The sequence below is a fragment of the Brassica rapa genome, chromosome A08, assembly GCF_000309985.2.
Source record: "Brassica rapa cultivar Chiifu-401-42 chromosome A08, CAAS_Brap_v3.01, whole genome shotgun sequence".
Lineage (NCBI taxonomy): Eukaryota > Viridiplantae > Streptophyta > Magnoliopsida > Brassicales > Brassicaceae > Brassica > Brassica rapa.
The window spans coordinates 21791401-21812106 of NC_024802.2; the positions used below are offsets into that span (position 1 = coordinate 21791401).

At 38.6% G+C, this 20706-nt stretch overlaps 4 protein-coding genes across 5 annotated transcripts; 2 read left to right on the forward strand and 2 right to left on the reverse strand.

Annotated features, from left to right (window-relative positions):
* The first annotated feature begins 193 nt into the window (after positions 1 to 193).
* LOC103836375 (myosin-binding protein 1) lies at positions 194 to 6495 on the forward strand. Of its 2 annotated transcripts, none has more exons than XM_009112626.3 (4): positions 194 to 2449; positions 2923 to 4827; positions 4918 to 6025; positions 6096 to 6495. In XM_009112626.3, the coding sequence occupies exons 2-3, from the start codon at positions 2973 to 2975 to the stop codon at positions 5997 to 5999; spliced, it is 2937 nt and encodes a 978-aa protein (XP_009110874.2). In that variant the 5' UTR covers positions 194 to 2449; positions 2923 to 2972; the 3' UTR covers positions 6000 to 6025; positions 6096 to 6495. The 2 variants fall into 2 exon arrangements, with proteins under 2 accessions (XP_009110874.2, XP_033132319.1); XM_033276428.1 differs by lacking the exon at positions 194 to 2449 and adding an exon at positions 2515 to 2833.
* LOC103836670 lies at positions 6211 to 8575 on the reverse strand. The gene has a single exon (XM_033276429.1). The coding sequence runs from the start codon at positions 7860 to 7862 to the stop codon at positions 7272 to 7274; it is 591 nt and encodes a 196-aa protein (XP_033132320.1). The 5' UTR covers positions 7863 to 8575; the 3' UTR covers positions 6211 to 7271.
* Positions 8576 to 8806: 231 nt separating this feature from the next.
* On the forward strand, positions 8807 to 9831 carry LOC103836376 (probable prefoldin subunit 4). The gene is made up of 3 exons (XM_009112627.3): positions 8807 to 8954; positions 9049 to 9171; positions 9427 to 9831. Exons 1-3 carry the CDS (start codon positions 8943 to 8945, stop codon positions 9685 to 9687), a joined length of 396 nt encoding a protein of 131 aa, XP_009110875.1. The 5' UTR covers positions 8807 to 8942; the 3' UTR covers positions 9688 to 9831.
* A 138-nt stretch (positions 9832 to 9969) lies between these two features.
* LOC103836378 (myosin-9) lies at positions 9970 to 20353 on the reverse strand. The gene is made up of 41 exons (XM_033276426.1): positions 20057 to 20353; positions 19497 to 19797; positions 19346 to 19419; positions 18364 to 19258; positions 18052 to 18180; positions 17830 to 17973; positions 17574 to 17719; positions 17333 to 17489; positions 17200 to 17258; positions 16952 to 17111; positions 16736 to 16885; positions 16509 to 16645; positions 16286 to 16432; positions 16105 to 16206; positions 15973 to 16030; positions 15789 to 15890; positions 15673 to 15710; positions 15470 to 15596; positions 15212 to 15382; positions 14965 to 15096; positions 14691 to 14800; positions 14536 to 14596; positions 14228 to 14405; positions 13902 to 14107; positions 13694 to 13813; positions 13374 to 13472; positions 13072 to 13293; positions 12848 to 12987; positions 12594 to 12705; positions 12454 to 12501; positions 12126 to 12380; positions 11897 to 12052; positions 11616 to 11822; positions 11380 to 11523; positions 11231 to 11301; positions 11036 to 11135; positions 10899 to 10955; positions 10759 to 10815; positions 10586 to 10666; positions 10432 to 10514; positions 9970 to 10325 (listed from the first exon to the last, which is right to left on the reverse strand). The coding sequence occupies exons 4-41, from the start codon at positions 18364 to 18366 to the stop codon at positions 10202 to 10204; spliced, it is 4593 nt and encodes a 1530-aa protein (XP_033132317.1). The 5' UTR covers positions 18367 to 19258; positions 19346 to 19419; positions 19497 to 19797; positions 20057 to 20353; the 3' UTR covers positions 9970 to 10201.
* Positions 20354 to 20706: the final 353 nt, after the last annotated feature.

Below are 20706 nucleotides of genomic sequence, written 5' to 3' on the forward strand. Positions count from 1 at the left end.
CCATAACAAAAAGATGAATGAGAGATGTAAGTTAAGGCTTTATATCATATACACGAAAACGTGTGATCTTTATATTTGAAGAAATTAGAAATAATAATGAATGTAGGCCATCCATACTAAAGATGGTTAAACGTATATGAAAAAGAGAAACCCCATACGTAATGATCGCTGAGCATCCTCCAATAATGGCGCTATATGTAATATGGTAGTCACTTTCTTCTCTTAAACTTATAATTTTAAGCATTAAATTTCGAAAATAATTTAGCATTTTTATAAAATACGTATACTCTATTTTTTTCTTCTGACGTTTATCATTTCATCATGCAAGAGGAAAACATATCACATCTTGTTCATCCATTACGGGTCGGTGATAAGGTCTGAAATGGGCCTATAGCCGACACTGACCACAAGTTGGTCAAGCTTGGGTTTGGGCCAAGCTTACTTTCGGCAGCCATTAGTAGCTGACTTCACCGTCCACCTTCTTCACTTTCAATCTTTGCCTACCATATAAAAAGGATTATTCGTTTTAAAGACTACCAAAAGCATTTTATATTAATAAAAAGGTATAATTATTAGAATTAGCACCAATACTGCCAATTGTCAAAGCATTTTCTAATCTGTTTCCACCATGTTTATCTTTTGTTTTCCCTTGGTGTTAGGTTTGGTCAATCAAATAGATCTCATTCAATGTTTTTTTTTTTTTTTCTCGGAAAAGTACTTCATTTTATTCCATAAAACATACAAAAGCCCACATGGAGGCGGCTGCTAGAACCCATACCAGAGCGACTTAAAACATAAACTAGGAGATAAATAGACAAATTCCATACACGAGAGCCCACATGAAAGCGGCAGCTAAAACCCACACAAGGGGAACTTAAAGTACCAAAACAAAAGGTCATACTCGACACTAATACTGGATAAAAGCTAAAACACACGATAGTGATCGGAAATTTAATTTAGCAGATTTAAAACCTTTATAAAGGCTACTGATCGGGAATTGCCGCTGCTGCCCATAGCCCGCCACACGATAACTCCACCTCCTGCACCACGACTTATCGCTGCTGCACATGCACGCCAGACGATACCGTCCAAGAACCAAAACACTGCGACTTCATAACCCAACAGGGAGAATCGTTACTCGATCCATACAACCTTTGGATACGGATGTGACGCGCTTCGCGTCCACTTCCTCCGAGATAGAAGTCCAGCCACCTTCCCAACTAAAACGAGGCCTTACCAGACGGACAGACAGATCCACACTGTCTAAGAACCGAATCGATAAGCAATCACTGCATCCACCACTCTACGAATAATCTGCTAAACCAACTCTCACCACACCATATGTGCATTCCGACCAAACTTTCAATCCTTCCAGACTGACACTATAGTGCTTCATAGTCTGAAGCTTAAACACCATGACCAAGCTAAAAGATGAACCTTGACTAGTACATCGGGACTGGGTATACTAGATCGCAACTTCAAGAAAAGCGAAGACCATACCACCGGCATAACCACACCACTGTCATTGACGCTGAGATGAGGATCTCTGTCGCTTCATCCATAAATGCTTCACCTTTGTTTACTAGCTCCATCGACATGACTCTCACCGGGCGTCAACTCCGAGCATCGAAGAAAGACAGCTTCTTTCCGTCGTCTGTTGAGTCACTCCTACAGTCGTCTCACCATCGCAGGGATAGGTAGATCCGGCATTGAGGAGACGTCTCGCCGTTGTCACGCGCCGTCGTCGAGAGGGCTTTGTCGAAGATCTCAAAAGGGAAAATCAGATCTAACAAAGCCCTCGGCGTGAGAGGAGCGTCCGAGATCTAAAACGGAAAATCGATTCGTTGTCTCCTCTCAACCCTAAAAGCCGACCTGCCTCGATTCCGCCTTCCTACGACTCACTGCTCCTCCAAGAACGCCGTGAGATGGCCCCTTGACCAGACAAGTCTCCGGAGTCACCCCGACAAGCCAGAACAGCACGTATCTCGCCTTAGGGTTTGGAGAAAAAACGAGAAGGCAAAGAGAAAAAAAAGTAAAAGAGGAAGAGGGGACCCTCCGGTCACCGGACGTAGCCGGACCGGAGATAGAACTGTTAAACTTTTTTTATTTTCCTCGGCGGCTGAGAGGAAGTCGAGAGAGAAGCCGTTCACAAAAGTTCTTTCATCTCATTCAATGTTTCAAAATGAATAATTTTTTTTTGGGTTTAATTTAATAATTCGAGGTTTATTGTTGAGTGTTGACTACGTCAGTCCTAGCTGGGTCTATGTATGGGTTCTCCTTTTCTGGGTATTCTTTTGTTATAAAATAATATAAATTTGGAATCAAACAAAACAGAGCAAGTAGCTTTTGTAATTATTGTACTTTCAACTCTGTGATCAAACATTCGATCCAAAAGAAATATACTTCCCACTGACTCTGGTGATCATCCTTCATACCTCATGATCAAAAGGTTAGTTTCCTTTACATATAAGATAAGAGAACCAAGCTTATGTTTTTGTTCTTGATTCATATAAACTTGTGTGCCCCTTGATGCTACTATTCATCTTCTTTTAGTACATCTTTCTTAAGCTAGCTTGGTGTGATCGTTCTATTCTAATTTTGATTTCTTCTTTTTTCCCCCAAAAAAATTGTAAGTTGAGCTGTCTTTTTTTTTCTTTTTTTTTTTTGAACAACTTGTAAGTTGAGCTGTCTATTTCTCTTTCAGATCTCTTTATTGTAGGAAACACTTGATCTAGAGTAGTCCAATTATTAAAAAAAAAATACTTATGTTTGGAAAAGTTGTTATTTACTGTGGAAAATAGACCAAGACAAGGATCATAAGCTTAACTTCTATGTATGCTTGTTTTAGTTTTAGTCAACGTTCTCTTCTTGTCTCTGTTTATTGTCTTAACTAATTATTTGATTTGCATCTCGTTAATGCAGATTTGAAACCTGCTATTATTGATTTTTATCTTATATGTTATACCAACAAGATGGATACTACACAGATTAAATCTCAAACTACTTCAAGGAGTTTCACAAGAGCTTTGGCACTAGCCTTCAACGAGTGGCTACTCATGGTCATGCTCTTTGCTAACTCCATATTCACCTACGTGATCACGAGGTTTGCAGATTACTCCCAGCTCCAGTCTCCATGTCTTATATGCTCAAGGCTTGATCATATCCTAGGGAGGACAGAACACTTGAAGACATCTCATTGGGACATGTTTTGCTCCAAACACAAATCAGAAATCTCGTCGTTGGTTTACTGTCACGCTCATGGCAAGCTCGTTGACGTCCGTGGGATGTGTGAAACTTGTCTTCTCTCTTTTGATAAAACCAGTAAGTCCAATGCTGAAACTTACAAGTTATTGGTTGGGAAGTTGGATGACCAACCAAGCACAAGTCCAAGACACTGCACATGTTGTAATCAGCTGTGGATACCACAAATTGATTCTACTGGTGAGGTGTTGGCTAAACCGGAAACACTAGCCAAGATTGGTTTGGTTATTGATGAGAGAACCGGGAAAGAAACTTGTACACCTAAGAAAAGTGTCAGGTTCAATGATTTGCCTCATGTTGGGTACACTGAGCTCAAGGTTCACTCAGATACAGAACAAGAAGATGTATTTTCAGAAGATGAAGGTGTTGCGGTTAAAGAAAATGATCATAGGATTCAAAATGTGGACCTGGAGACATCTGAGAAGGTGTTGAAGGAGGAAGAAATCATTTCATTAGATGATAGTTTTGTAACATCAAGAGCCATGGAACATTCTGAAGCTGCTTTGGAGGAGAAAGAAGATTTGATTCAGGTCCAAGATACTTCTATAATATCAGATTCTAAGGAAAGTCCTGCAGATGCCTTGTTGGAGGTGAGTGAGCTTATTACAGTCAATGTTGTGCCTGAAATATCAGAGGAGGTGTTAAAGGAAGAAGAGATCACATCATTAGATCATCTTCTCTTAGCATCACGTGGCATGGAAGATTTGATTCAACTCCGAGATATATCTTTAACATCAGATTTTAAGGAACTTCCTAAAAATATCTTAATAGAGGAGTCAGAGCTTACAGGTACTTCAACATCAGTTGCAGCTGAAACTCATGAAGATCTCTTAGCGGAGGATACTGTTTTAGAGGAGAAAGAAGAGCTGGTTCACTTACAAGATACTTCTGTAACACCAGATTGTGAGGAAAGTTCTGCAGGTGCCTTGATGGGGGAGACAGAGCTTCTTTGCATCAATGATGTTACTACTTCAACATCAGTTGCGGATGAAACTTCTGAAGATGTCTTAATGGGAGAGACTGTTTCAAAGGAGAAAGAAGAGATGCTTCACCTCCAAGATACTTCTTTAACACCAGATTTTAAGCAAAGTCCTGCACATGCTTCATTGGAGGAGGCTGAGCTTGTTTGCCTCAGTGATGCTACTTCAACACCAGTTTCAGCTGATAATCCTGGAGATATCTTAATGGGAGAAGCTATTTTAAAGGAGGAGGAGGAGCTGCTTCACCTCCAAGATACTTCTTTAACACCAGATTCGAAGGAAAGTCCTGCAGATGCCTTGATGGAGAAGGCTGAGCTCGTGTGCCTCAATGATGTCACTACTTCAACATCATCAGATTCTGATACAAATCCTGAACATGTCTTAAAGGAAACTCAACTTATGCCCCTCCATGAAACATCTCCAGAAGAGGTTCCTGAATCATTCACTACAGCTGAAACCCATGTTGATACATCAAAGGAGAAGGACACAAACCAAGCTGATATGACCTCTCTAGAATCTGAATATGTAGTTGTATCACCTTCAAAATCTACAAAATCTATCCCTGAAGATTCAAATGAATTTAACTGTAAGTTTTCTCAACACCATTGCTCCTATAGGATTAAAATTATTGTGAAATAGTTTTTAGTCTCTTATGAAATAAATACATTTTCATCAGGTGTATCAGACAACAAGGAAGAAACATCTCTTACATTGTCTGAGATGGCTTCTCACACAGAAGCTGCTCTTGACTCAGAATCCTCTTCTTTCAACTCAATGTCAGTGGCAGCAGAAACAAACCTTGACTCAGGTGAGTGGACGCAAGGAGGTGGTGAGTTGCTGGATCTTGCTGATGCATACAAAAACATCATTGTACACAACGAGAGTAATAGAGAAGCACATATAGAGCAATGGATGAGTAAAGACACTTCTAGAGTCAGCCAAGACCTCAAAGCACTACTCACTCAAATCTCAGCTTCTCGTATAAGCCCCAGGATATCTATTGTTGATCAGGAGACAAAGAACCTAGACTATGAAGATATGCAGCTGCTGATCCAAAAGAGAATGCTGGAGAGAAACGAGAGCACCTTATCATTAGAAGGTGTTTCCGTGAGCGAGATAGAAGGAGAAAGCGAGGTTGAGAGGTTGAAAAGACAGGTTGATCACGACAGGAAGTTTCTCACCGGTTTATACAAAGAGTTGGAGGAAGAGAGAAGCGCTTCGGCGGTTGCTACGAACCAAGCGATGGCTATGATCACGAGGCTGCAGGAAGAGAAGGCTACGTTTCAGATGGAGGCTTTGCAGAACCTTAGGATGATGGAGGAGCAGGCTGAGTATGATTTGGAGGCGATACAGAAACTTAACGAGTTGCTTGTTGAGAGAGAGAAGGTTATTCAGGATTTGGAAGCTGAGATTGATTACTTCAGGAGCAAGAATGTGACTGAGAGAGTGAGCGACAAGGTACAGAACTGTTTAAGTGGTTTTGATGAGGAGAGATTGTATATCACTAGTTGTTTGAAGAAGATTGAAAACATGGTGCAAGAAGATGTGGATGGTGAGGCTCATGTTGATAACTTAGCAAGGCAAGAGTCTGTTTCTGAGCTACGTGAGAGAGTAGAGAAGCTGAAGGGAGACTTTGATTTTTTAGAGCATGTTGTGAGTTCTCTTGGGCATGGGAGTGAAGGTGTACAGTTTGTTGAGGAAATAGCTTCTCATTTGCAAACCCTCAGCATGAAAAGACATAATCATACAGAGTGTTGATGCCGGTTCTACCTGTAATCACAAAGGTATGTCCTCTATAGTTATCTCATTGTTGTACAAATTTCTAGTTTTCATATCTGTTTTTTTTTTTATTAGATAACTTTGTGTAGAAGATACTGCAGAAGAATATAAACGAAGCCAAGACTGGTGAAAAAAACTTAAGCAAACTGTACAGCATTTTCTTCATGGCCTTTCCCCCTTTATTATACAATAATAATCTCAATATTTTACAGTATTCAGGAATGATTCATATTGTTTTGGGGTTTGGTGTTTATATTGTCCTTGTGGATTTTCATTTTCTGTGGGTTTGGTTTGCATTTTCTATGATTTTTCTTGTAGGATTTGTGTGAAGAGTGTTTGTATGTATGTGTGTGTGTGGAAGGGGGAGGGGGAGTGTTGAAGTTTTCATTATATATTTTTTAATTAGTTAAATTGATACTTTGTTAACTTGATGTAACTTTTTCGCCTATAATAACATGGTGAAAAAGTTTAAGCCTGCTTAAGCCTCTGTTAAACTGATACTCCTTTGCTGGTTTTAGTAAACAAAGTTAAATAAAGAACCTCGAGTTTGAAAAATAACAAGACATTCATCATTGTTTTCTGTATTAGAAGTCTATTTCTCACCGAACAAAAGAAGTATATTTCTCTTTGATATTAGAAAAGAAGTTTGTTAGGAAAAATTTAGAAGCAAAAACCTAGTATATCTATAATAGAATTACTCTTGGTCTTTGGTGAAAATAAAAGTTGGATAACAACAAACCAAGACCTTTATGCATCTTTGTCAATTCTTCTTTTAGTTTGTAACTTCAATAGTTTGCTCTTCTGTCTTAATCACCTCCTTAAATAAACCCTCGTTAGCTGCCATAATATCACAACACTTCCTTTGTCTCACTTCTTTGGTTAATTATACTGTATAACAGAACATGCAACAGCTTGTGCCCAATGCCTCAGCCTCGTTTTAACCTGTTGGGGGTTATCTCCTGAAAGTTTACTTTTAGTAAGTTATATCATTCCAACACTTATACGATGATACATGTTAAATAACAGAATGCGTTTAAATCATCTTATATTTTTTTTTGTTCTATTTCTAAATTTTCTTATATAACAGAGGAACTTTAAAATAAATATGAGTTTTTGTTCTAGTAGTCCTCTATTATATATAGTAGAACTAATGTTATATATTTTTTTATTTAAATGAATGCTATTTTGTCTTTATAATAAAAGACAAAATATAACATTTCCTTATAATAGAAAAATATATTATTCAGGAATTTATTGTAGCAAAAACTCATATTTATAGAAGAAAAAATAGAAATGAGTTAAAGATCTCTTATAAAAATGCGGCAACATGAAAAAAAAAAAGTTACCTGGAGACATAAATTTCAATCCTTCCGAGTCGCTCATAGGACTACCAAAGGAGGAGGAACCTTCTCCAAGGGAAGTAAGTCTAGACGACGAAGATCCACCGCTGCTTGGTGTAGAAACCGGAGAGATCTGACGGTTCACAGCGAAGTAAAGGTCCAAAGCAGGCAACGTAGTTGTGAGTTGTTGTCCTTGCTCTTCGTTGAAACCAAACCCTAACTCAATAGAACCTTTGAGCTCACTCAAGTCCTCGTCCGTTAAGTCAATATCTCCTCCTTCGTTTATTTGCTTCATCTCGAGGTGATGGAGCATCTGGCGACGGCGACGCTCCCATGCCTTGTCTCTTTTGGTCTCCAGCATTGAGAGTTGCTTCGAGAGACGTTTCTTGGGTTTAGCTCTCGGTGGTTCTAGTGACATCTTTTGAAGCTCTTCAGCATCGCTTTCGTTGAGAGATGAGGACGATGAGGGTGATACACTCAATGCTTCACCAACCCTCACCATTTTTCACTATTGTTTTTTTAATGATTATATATGTATATATATCACAAAAAGTCAAATCATATGGGATCTGTGCCTTGTTGTACAAGTTAGGTCATGTGTATATCTGCATGTTTGCCTTGTTTGTATGCAAGAATTAGAAGAAAAAGGACTTAAACAGAAGCAAAAGTTGTATGCTAACCGCACAGAGATAAATGGTTTGTGATGGAGAAGGAGACTGACTCCAAGGATTTAGTGAAAACCCTAGAGATCTCTCTCCCTCACCTCAGAAACTATTCTTGTCTGGAGCAAAATATATAAACGGTAGAATGATGGAGAGGGAGATTGATTCTGTTTGGTTTTATGTGTTGTTGCAGTTAGTACAGCATGTTTCGTTTGCCATATTTAATGGTCTCTTCCCTCTGTTAAATGCCTGGGGAGATCCTGGAACTCTTCTATATGGTTTCTGTTGGAATAACCAACTCTTTCTTGATTTAGATTTGCAATTTTAATTTAAACGTTATGCTCTATAAACTATTTCTTGTTATTAGCCTAATATTAAACAAAAGAAACAAACGCATTATGTTAAATTGTTTTTTTATTGGATAAATACTTTATTTATTTAGGGATATAATAATTTATATGTTTGGGTTGTAATATGCAAAATCTACATACGTAAAGCAATTTTGCAATAGGTGGCTGGTTAATTTTCTTTAAAATGTATAAGTTTCACGTATGTTTTCTTAAGTGTTTGATCATTTTAACTGATAAATATGCTAATACTACATTTACTACCTATAGTATTCCATGCAATACTAAACACGTACGACAAAATGCAATCAAAATCGTTTTTTTTTCGTCAGCCAGTAAAAATCGTTTAAAATAAAAGAAAAAGAAAATTAGGAAAAAAGGTTATGTGAAATGGGCTTCGGACAACATCATTGTATCTTTTGGGCTTTTTCATTTCTAATGACAAAAAGGTCCACTTGGACACACGCTACACTCTCTTGAGATTCCCCTTTGTCAATTTCGTTCCCAACACAACCAGAAAAGAGACGAGAAAAAAAGCTATTCACTTTGTTCCAATCGGCGAGAGAAACGAAAATGATGCAGCAAGTAACATAAAATTCTCAAACTCTTAGTGTAATTGTTTTCTCGATTACTCAAAAGTTTCTGGTTTTTTTTAATGAATGATTTGATAAATGTGCAGGGGAAGAGTAGTAGCAGTGGATCTGAGATGCAAGTGACATGGGAGGACCAACAGAACATTAACACCTTCAGCCGTCTCAACAACAGGTTCCACGAACTCGAAGACGATATCAAATTCGCAAAGGTTCCTCTCTAAAACGTTTATTTTAAGTTTTTATTTTATTTTAAATTTGAGTTTCTGCCTCGATTCTACGGTTTTAAGACTAGAGAATAGGTCAAACTAATCGGTTATTAAGACACATCCATTGTTGATGAATCTAATTAGAATGTTCCTCTAATTAATCTGTTACTTGTAATAATTCTCAATCATGTCTTTTCATGCCTCTAACTCTTGTAGTTAAACTCAATGTCTGAATTTTTTATTTTTTTTATAACTTAGGAAAAGTGTGACAATCTAGAGGATGCGGGGAACGAGTTGATCCTTTCCGATGAGGAGATGGTGAGGTTTCAGATCGGAGAAGTGTTTGCTCATATGCCGAGGGAAGAGGTGGAAACAAAGATAGAGGAGATGAAAGAGGCCACCTGCAAAAGCCTTGAGAAGCTTCAACAAGAGAAGGAATCTATTGTCTCGCAAATGGCAGAGCTCAAGAAGGTTTTGTATGCTAAGTTCAAGGATTCTATCAATCTTGAAGAAGATTGATTCCATTACATTCCAACCAAACTTTTACATATCTGTTTCAGATGACAAACCCCTTTGATTTTTATTACTATAATGTTTTTTTTTGAGACCTTGTAAGTTTGGTTAATTACAAAGAAAGCCAAAACAAATCAAATTGATCAATTAGCTCCAGAGAATCAGTGTATACCCGCCAATTTTCATATATACCAAAAAAACAGTTTTTCATTACCAAATCACCAAAATAAGTTTTGATTGAATGTATGAAATTTGCAAGTGTTCATATGCCTATTTCAAGAGGATACATTATATTCCCACCTCAGATTCACAATTATTAAAGACGATCTATTAATCAAAACATAGTATTCGAGTTTGTAAGAGAATATAGTTCAAGGCGGATGTAATCAAATCTTAAACACAAGAGTTCTTTTTTATCCGTAATTTCAAAATGTATAATAAAATGCGCGATTACTTGCGTTACAAGCAATCCGAGTTGGTGAAAGAGGAAGACACTAGAAGACGAGGGGAGATGCAAGGATCACTCAGCTACTGGCAATAAAAAGCTAAATCCAGAATTCTCCCGGATCAAAGGCGGTGGCTCGATATCAGCAATATCAAATCTCTCCATTGACTTTGATAAATCATCCACAGAGAATGGAATGCTGCAGAAAATCATTTCAAAATGTAATTAAGAAAAACGTCACCGAACCAAACCAAACCAAACCAAACTTGTTGGCATTGGTAAGAAGACCAAGTACTGTAACTAACCTCGAGTCGTCATCCAAAAGGAAGGAGTTGCTAACAGCATTATTCGAATCTTCTGTCATTAGCACCCTCATATTTGCTATAACCTATTTTTATAAATGGAAGCTAGCTTAAGATATAACCACAGAGAGATTATCAGTTGCTTAAGGTGACTTACGTCCGGAGAGACGCTGTGTGTGCCGTATTTGTCGTCCCAGTACATTGTACTGATCCTGTATAGCTGTTGTATGCTCAGTACCTGTCCATAATATCAATTAATCAGCAAATGAAAACCTACAATTTGAAAACATGAGAGTTGTATCAGAATTGAGCGTGGAATGATCAACTTACTGGGCAAAGATCATGACTGATCTCATCGAGAGTTTTCTTAGGTTTTTGGTGTATGACCTGCATTTTGGAGCAAGAATTAATAATGGTTTACTCTTATGGGCATCTACTTAAGGTTTAGGTAGAAGATATCACAAGGTTACCAGAAACCCAATGGCCTGTCTTATATGCTTAAGCTCATCCCAGGAAGAACCAGCATACTGCAATTGTTTTTGTTAGTTAATTGATTAGTTTTGGTCGAGGAATAATAGGAGAGTGAAAGGAAGGTAGGAAATAGAACCTCATCTGTTGCCTTAAAACACCAGTGTTCCAATTCAGACAAGCCAGCTTTGACATACTCGCCATTGCTAAATGAACAACACTCACGTCTCAACAAAAGACTGTTGCAAAGGAAACATTTGATTAGTAGAGAATAGTGAACATGTTTTGAGACTAACATAATGGGATTTTAGATGCCAATGAACCCTGGAAAAACCTGTTAAAGAGTTGAACATTGATGAACGAGAATATCTGCGTGAACACCTTGCGCACCAAGAATGAAGGAACCTGAAAAGCCACAAATAGAAGATTCAAACTCAGAGCAGTCTCACAACTTGTTTTTGCTTTAGAGGAAATGGAACTCACATTGTTTGATTTCAGAGTGTTGAGGAAGTTTGTAAGGCTCTTCACTATTCCTTGCCAGTGGGCGATCAGTGCTTGCTGGCCTGCAGTGTTGGCCACTGAACGAGATGCTCCTTTCACTAGACTCGCTCTCGATGTTCTTGGCGCCTGTTTGAAGGTGAAGACATAAAAATAAAAATTAAGCGACAAGAACCGAGTTCTGCTTGTGAAAGTGGTGGCTGATGTGATTAATGGCATACCTGAATGCACAGTCCAAGGAGTGGAGAAATCTCCTTCTTCAAGTTGTCTCTAATCATTCCGTATATCTTTTCAACATAAGCTGTGAGCTGCTGCTTAAACAGTAACGCCGGGTATTTTGCTTCGACTTGTCTTAAGGTATCCGCTCCACCTCCCGCAGCACCGTTTATCATGGCTAGATTTACACCTGGAGGTGCTCCACGGAAGCTCTGGATAATAGAAACATTCTCAAATCTGAACTTACAATGAAACAAGAAGCTGATGGATTTCAAACCATATGTACCTGAGTCATCCTTCCAAATAGAGTGGCAGAAGATGAACGGCGCCGCTGTGGAGCCATCCCAGCTGCACCACTAGCTTTGAGTGTGCGTTGGAGGAGTAAGAGGAGTGTCGAGGCATTGGATAACCAATAGGCCAATGTATTGTTGTTATCTTGAGTCTGAGATATCAGTTTACCCAACATTAATTCCAATCACAACTGAATACATATAAACTAGGAAGCTCGAGCCTACCTCAATAGCATGGCCTATTGTCTGAATAATGCGATCAAAGACACTGGTTCGTTCAACTTCAAATGACCTCCATTGAAGTAGGCATTTATATATGATACATGCTGTGATAGGTCGGTTCCCCTTGAAACCCAAGGGTTGGACAATGCAGCGGATAAGTAGCTCATGATTTTCTTGCTGCTTCTCGTTTAATGATTTTTGTGGTTTATCATCCACTTCAGAGGAATCCCTATGGTTTATTGAATGGCTATGCAGATCCTGATTCAAATTAAAAGCACCATCATTACATCAATCAAAAAGCTTTACTCAAATATGTGGCAAATGTACTCACCAAGCTTGACCTGGCATCCACTGCTAGATGACCACTCTCAGAACCTCTCTGTTGTTGTTAAACAGATGGTAATTCGTAAGCTTCAGACAACCGAGAAAAAGATACTCGCGGTCTCATATTTCAGTTTAGTCCTAATTTACCTGTAAAATGGACCGGGAGCGGCCAGAGAGAAATTTATTCGGTGCCATGGATACAGCCTGTTGCCGTAAGACTTTATTCTCCGATTCCAAGTTGGTGCACTTTTCCTCCATCCTGATCACATTAACTTCATCAATTTATCTCATCGTACAATGAAATTACCAGCAGAATACATGAATCTACAAGACCAATTAACCATATATGCAGGAGTGGTTATAGGAACATATGATAACGGTACTTGATGACACATTCTTACCTTGTCAGGGATTCTTGGAGTTGCTGGCCTTTCTTCTCTGACTCTTCCAGTTTCTTTATTCTGTCTTCGAGAGACTCTTGAGCTTCTTCGAATTTCTTCACTGCCTCATCAGCCCTCTGTTTTTCGTTTTCTAGAGTAGCCTGTTTGAACGCAAATGATTACTGACGCTAAGTAGATGTAAAATCTCAAGGTATTGAAAATTGATAGCCACTGACAGAATGTACCTTTACACTCTCTAATTCCTCTGTCATCAGTTCGATCTTCTTTGTATCTTCAACCAAGACTTGTGTTTCTTGTATAACAGGAGGAGCTTCCTCAGCGGCTTTCTTTGCAGCTTCACGTTCCTTCACCAGCAATGCATTTGCTTCTTCCACTTTCTTCCGCATTTCCTCCAAGGAACTCTGAAGTTTCGCTGTCTCCTGAGTCTTTGCTTCTTCTAAATCAGCCTGAAATAATAACTCAGCGCTATACGTTATAAATCTTATTCAAAAATGATCGATTAGAATGATGTTTCTATGGCAGATACCCTCAGACGTTTCTCCAACTGGACACGGTATGTGAGTTCCTCAACTTTCTTTTCAAGCATATCTTTTGCCTCCTTAAGTGCTCCTGTTTCCCTTGAAGCCTGAAGACAAAAAGAAAAAATTAAGAGTATGTTTGAGATAGTAAACCAAAAGTAGTATCCTTATTTTGAAAGTATTAAAAAAAACTTGCAGATGCGTACTTCCTACCACAAAGTATATGGCATGATTGTTTCCAATAAATATACCATGCATTATAATAGTAGGATATTGGCAATGTGAATACTAAAAGAAATTTTAGGAAGTGCAAATAAACAAGCTCTACCATTTTGAGCTTCCTAAGTTCTCTCCTAGCAAGTCTGCCTCTCCATCGTGTCTGAGATATGATCACTCCATTTTTAAGCTTCTTGTAGTACGTGGTTGCTCTGTGACAACGCCACTGAGCCTGCCATTAGTAACAGGAAACTCTGTGTTACTGATCATGAGAAACGTAAGATAGTATAAAACTTCTATACTATCTTAAGAACATCAACCTGAACAATTGTGGCAGCCTTTGTTTGCTTCCTGAATCTGAATTCTTTACGAGCAGCCATTGCTCTTAGACCAGTCTGTAAAGCAAGCGCGGACACATGGAGCTTTTTGTAAGATTTTCTAGAGTAATATCTCCGACCATTCTTCTGAATCTTCACAGCAGCAGCTTCTCGTCTCAAATTCTCGTAAACTTTGCAGGAAAGTCTTCCTATGATATTTGAAATTGAGTAAAAGTTACATAAATGTTTCTATATTCAAGCAAATAGTTCATATAGTGTTACAAAGTTAATGCCCTTCCAAAGAGCGCGATTGAAATCAGATGGCTCACCTCTACATAGAGCTTGTAGAGATATTGTGGCCTTTCTCAGAACAGTAAACCGTTTCTGAGCTTGGTGAGTTCTTGTTCGTCTCTGAATTTTTTTTGCAGCACCACTAAGCACTTCTGTCCTCCTAGCGTCGAGTTCAGCCATCTGACCAGCCCTCAAGAAGATCTTTGTTTTACCAATCTGCATTAACAAAAGATACGAGTTTGCATTTGATTTCTTTCAAATTTTCCATCACTGAATCATATTCCATTGCATCATTCATACTATACAATTGGTTCCATTAACTAAATGATACTCAAGGAACAGTTACCTGGTATCCTTCAAGTCCCATGCTGTCCAATATCTTTTTACACACGACTTTCTCATCGTAGCTGTTCAGGGAAAAGTCAAAATCTGTAAATATTGATTCCAACTCTCACTAAACATTATAATTTTTACGGGCTAGTAAAATTGCTGTTTACTTACCTCCCTTCTAAAGCCGAAGGACATAGAAGTCCGAAGCGGTTGACAAACTCAAAGAAAGGTTTACGTGTTGGATACCCTGCGCAACTAATTCTGATCGCCTCTAAAACACCCTATACAGAAACCGTAAAAGTTTTAGAGTTATTAGCACACACTTTCCTGCCATTACTCGCAGGATATTAAAAACATAAAGAGGCTTTGTGGAACCATGCTCATAACCCATATGTCTAGTCTAGAAAAACATCACTGTGGAAAATATTATCTTATGTATACTTACACCACAACGCAGCTGCTGCATGATATTCACATTCTCAAATACGGCAGGTTTTAAGAGATTGTTAGGCTTCACACATCTGATGTAATGAGGCTCGGTAGAATTTAATGTTTCCATCAGTTGCTGGAGTTGCAGCTGCATCAATCAGGCCAACCGTATTTTAGTTCTTACGTTTACTTACTAAGAGAATATTAGTAAGACACTCTTCCTTAGAAACCCCTGAATATTTTCAATAGAATAAGCTTCCTACCTTGAAACGAGAACCAATAGATGAAAACTTTGAAGATTTAGATGTTTCTTCAGGGAGTGGAGGGAAAAGACCCACGACAAAAGGGCATTTGGAAGCTCCCAACAAATCTTGGTGTTCAGGGATCACATAATCCTTGTTTTTATCCAGAAATAGATCAGACTGATATAGAACCTGAAAGAAATTTAAAAGACACGAGAAACTTGTGAAACAGCCCCCTTGTGTCAAATTTTTCTTGGTAAAAAGAAATATACAACGTACTTCTCCAGCATAATGAGCAACGGTAAAATCTGTTCGAGAGAGTTTTGGTTTGATGAACCTCTTGTGAGCCTTAAAAGTCTGATATAGCTTGTTTGCAAATGTTTCGTGGGTTGATTTTGGAAACATACTGGAAAAATTGCGTCGCATTAGTTTACAAAAAACAGTCAGGATAAAAGATCTATGGAAGTAGTCTTTAATATTACCAAGCTTCATCGAGGAGAGCAATGATTCCACCAGGCTTCTGCAGATGGAAAAGAAAGGAGAAAGTGAGGTTAAAACATCCAATTTGATAACACTGTCCTTTCTCAGTTAAGCAAACCTTTTCTATAAGATCAAGAACATCTTTGTTGTCCACAAATTCAATGTAGCTCCAATCTATTGCCTCTTTTGTGTACTCTTCCTGTTCCATCTTGAAAACGTGCTGAGAACAACAAAAGGAACTAATAAACTCAGAGATCACAGCTGGAAAACGTACATCGTTTCCAGTACAATCAAGAACCTACCTGATTGAAATGTTGCTGCAACTTCTCATTAGTGAAATTGATACAGAACTGTTCAAAACTGCAGCAGAAAGGTATTAGCAGACAATGGCGACTGCTATCTGTGAGCCTAAAATCACGTAAAAGGTTCATTACCTGTTAGTCTTGAAGCTCTCAAATCCGTAAATGTCCAAAACTCCAATTAGACATTTTGAATTCGCATCTTGTCCAATCGAGTTATTAATCTTATTTACCAACCTGCACATAACTAGAGATATTCACTTAGCATCAAATATGTAAAAATCCACTATTTTGACACTTAGAACCAGCCACCTACCAATCGAACAATCGAGAGTAGACTGTCTTAGCGAGACCATCCCTGCTGGTAACAGCACTCTCTGGATCGAGACTTCTCTTGATAACTTCCTCGGGTGTGACCATAACACGTTTACATAATGCATCTTCAAGAGCTTTTAAATCACACCTATAAACGAGACTTCCAATCAGCTCTAACAATTGATAACACATGGCAACATACAGAGGCAAAATGTTTTACGAACATGAGAAGTTCTGCTGCTGTCTTAAGATGAAACTTCGCCTTATCATCCTTAGGAACAGATGAATCCACTTCCTTTCCCTTAGTAAACTCGATGTTTCCAATATGAAGAATTGCAGCAACCACCCTGAAAATTGCTTCCTGTTGATATAGACAAAGGGAGAAGCTCACCGTCAATATAAAACTGCAGAAAACAAAATTTACATTCAATAGCTGCTTACACAAACTGACCTGTTCCTTTTCGCTAATTCCGACAATATCCATAGCTCTCCTTGTGGCAAGATAATCATGAGCATCGCTTATACCGACAAGCTCGTAGCACTTAGACTGGTTCAGATAATGAAAGGTCTTTGGATGGCCCAGCTTGTACTTTTCAATTTCCTGCTCAGTTCTCTTAAGTTATGCGGCGAGTTCTTTATATTTTAAAAGAGTTGCAGGTGAGGTTACCTCCTGGGGTGCTGCACAAAGAAGATAGAAGCAGTGGTAATTGCGCTCCGGATCAGAGATTTGACACACACGAGACCTCTCTAGAAGATAGGTCCTTATGGCAGCTCCAGATATTCTTCCTTGCTTATCAAATTGGATTTCAACAAATTTACCAAAGCGACTGAGACAAAGCATATTAAACAATCAGCTGAATCACCAACAATGAGTATAGATAGAGTGCCCACTGTTATGAGTAGATTTTGGCTTACCTTGAGTTGTTATTCCTCACAGTTTTTGCATTACCAAAGGCTTCAAGGACAGGATTTGACTGGACGCAGATATAACAAACAAGTTAGTGGATTGAGCTCATATATAAAATCATAAAGATAGCAAAATCATTACTTCAAGAACTTGTTGTTCAACAGTCCTTCCTTCTGTAACTGCTCGACCTCCTAAATACGCAAGGTATCTCATAAGCATCTTAGTGGTTTCAGTTTTTCCAGCTCCGCTCTCACCACTTACAAGAATCGAATTGCTCTTCCCTTCATTAATCATGGCCCTGAGAGTATACAGGTAAAGGGCGCCTTAGGCTGACAACATATACGTGGATCATAATACATATATAGACAAGTACAAAAATCACCTGTATGCAACATCAGCGACAGCAAAAACATGAGGATTTAGTTCTCCAAAAGGTGCTCCTTTGTATTGTTGCATCATATGGGCATCGTAGATGTGAGGCAACCGTTGAAAAGGATTAATGGCTATAAGGATGTTTCCTGTGTATGTCTGTCATGAACAAATAGATTCTAAGTCGAGACATTAAACAATCAAAAGGTCTAAAGCATATTTGTAAGTAAGAAAATAAGTACTAACATAGATAGAAAATAGGTACTAACATAGATCTCATTAAGTTCATATCTGATCTTTAAGTTCTGAAGGACACCAGGTTCGTGCAGGTAAGACAGCTTTGTCATGTCATCAACACCACCTGCAGGAGCTTCCACATCCTTTGGGTATATCTTTGACAACTTTGCAGTGATCTATATAATATAAAACAGTTATGGGATATTACTATAGGTGACAAGTTGAAATGTTAACAGTTTTTATGATTGACTTGCCGTCTTTCCAGTTGTGGCTTGGATCACAACTTCTTGTCCAGTGAGTTTTTCAACCTCACCATCAATCCAAGCCACGTCTGAGTCTTCAACCCAAACATGAGAACCTACAATAATATTTACTGGAGTTCCCTGCAGTTTACCAAAAACATCACAATAATTCAAAATGCTAAAGAAACAACAACAATGTCAATATGAATAGACAAAACCTAACAATACTAATAATTTTAAGCTCCCTAAAACTGGACAATCAAACTGCCTACAGTGAGCTATGTAAGGGAGAGAGATCTACAGGAAAGTAAGACGTTCACGTACCATTGTTCAATATTGGTCAGTCGTTTCTTCTTCACAATGATTACAAGTGAAGGAGATCCATTTTTTGGGACATTCCCCGCAGTATAGTGACTTGTTACGCAAGAAACCTATAGAATCTGTAGATTTCTAGACAAACAGACACACCGGAGAGGGATTCGGACAAAACGATTACAGTTTCCGACAAAACAAAATCAAATAACCGATATATTACGACAATCTAAAGACGTTCAGAGGAATAAGATCACCACAGAGAACAAAAAAAAATGATGGGATCCACCAGAAACTGAAATAGAATCATGTAACTGAGAGGAAGCGAGATCGGAAAAAAAAAAATTAAAGAGAGAAGAAGAAAAGAAGCGAAGGAGCGACTGTAGGAATGAGTAAACAAAAAAAAATAAGAGAGAGAGTGACATTGTTGTTCATCCTTCGAATTCGGTGGGTTTCTTCTTTCATCCCCATGGGATGCGCGCCAATTCGTGGACCCTAATCACTCACTGTCTCTAGCACTCCACGTACACTCTCTCCTTCAAGAGTATATATTTACTCTCGCAACCCCCAAAGTCTCTCAAGATATCATTTTCGTCCCAGAATCACTAATTGTGATTTATATGATCCAAAATTATAAGAACAATACAAACCAATATCGAATTAACTCCATAGTTTACTGGATATTACTTTTCTGTTTGGACTAAAATAGACACTATGATGACTAACACAAGTTGATATCGATAAGAAAAAATTAGTGGTGAACAAACAATATTACTAAATTTTTATAATCGAACCGTATATTGGAATTGATGGAAAAGCTTTGGGCTCTGAGCGATAAGCGTCCATTGTGGGGAAACAATAACATAGGAGACCAAGTTTATAACCCGATACTATAAGCACTTTTTACCTATAACAAATACACCAAAACATATAATGACTTCATTTACATTCCTCAAATCTAAGACTTTCGAGGAGGCATGGTAGCATGACTAACCGTGTTTCATATATTCCCTAGTGTGATGAAGTAAGCACGAGCCGGTTCAAAGAAGGCTTCAGGACTTCCGTCAGCTGAGAAAACGAATACATTTTATCACACTCTGCGAAGATTCTCTTATTAGTGTTTAGAGTTTCTTTTCATGACTTACGTTTGCCAACATTCCAAGATGATCGATCCTTCCCACCACACCACAGGATCAAGTTCCTTTGGGATCTCAAAGACGGGCGATTCTGGAAACCAACTCCTCCTACTACTTGCATTGGGTTCATTCCTACAGCCTCTGTACCAGCACGTCAAGACTGCTGGAAGGAAGGACAATCCAGCGCAATGCATCGTGCAATTTGAAGAAACTCATCCAGGGAAGGATCATTCACAACTAGAGCTTCAAATCCACGGGTTCCATCATCATTGCTTTCAAGATCTTCGAGTGATAGCATTGGCAAATCCACCTGCAAATAGTCAAGCACACCATTATTCGTAGCCAAAAGTATAATACACAAGATACTACTAATGTTACAAATCATATGTGAATCCAATCCACAAGAAATGCTAAGTTGGGCAGTTACAGATTCAAATACTCGCCTAGCTAGCTACGGACTCTGATCACAGCTCCAATTCATTATGAGCAAGACTCGATAAGCAGCAGGTTTGAGTGTGTGACGTCAGCAATTCCCTAGAGAAGAAGAAGAAGAAGAAGTGAATGCTTACCCAGCAGTACTGTCTCCGAATGAATCTCTCCAGTTGACGACGGCTTCCCAAGCTCAGAAGCGTCGCCGCTCGGATCTGATGCTTCTTCTCCGGATCAGAACGGTTCGTAGCAGAAACTGGAGCTGGAGAGGTTACCGAAGAGGGGGAACTCCGCGACGGAAGAAGGGGTTGCTTTGATCCGATGGCGGAACTGCATCGTTGGTGGCGATTGGGAGTGAAGAGAAACAACGACGGCAACTTTGCCGCCGGCGAGGAGGAAAAAAGAAGTTTGCTGGATTTACGACTACGCCACTGTTGACCTTTTGACTTTTATTAAATGAAGATGAAGAAGCGAAAGGGGAAATGTTACACGTCACCAAAGGCCGGCCCCACGGATCAAATGCTAGAATGGACTACTTGGACTCAAAATAATCTAAAATAGACCTCTCTTTTTTCTAATTAATTTCATTTTCTTTAAAAATTAAAAAGGTAAGGAAAAGACCATTATCCTTATAAAAGTTGATAAAATTACCAACCCAACCATTTAAAGTCCGACCCATATAACATAATCTGGATCCGGGTCGGATTTTTTCTCAAATCCCTATTTTTTTGTTCTCCTCTTCCTCTTTCAAAATCATCGATAGTTCAATTTTTCATCTCAATTTTTTCAT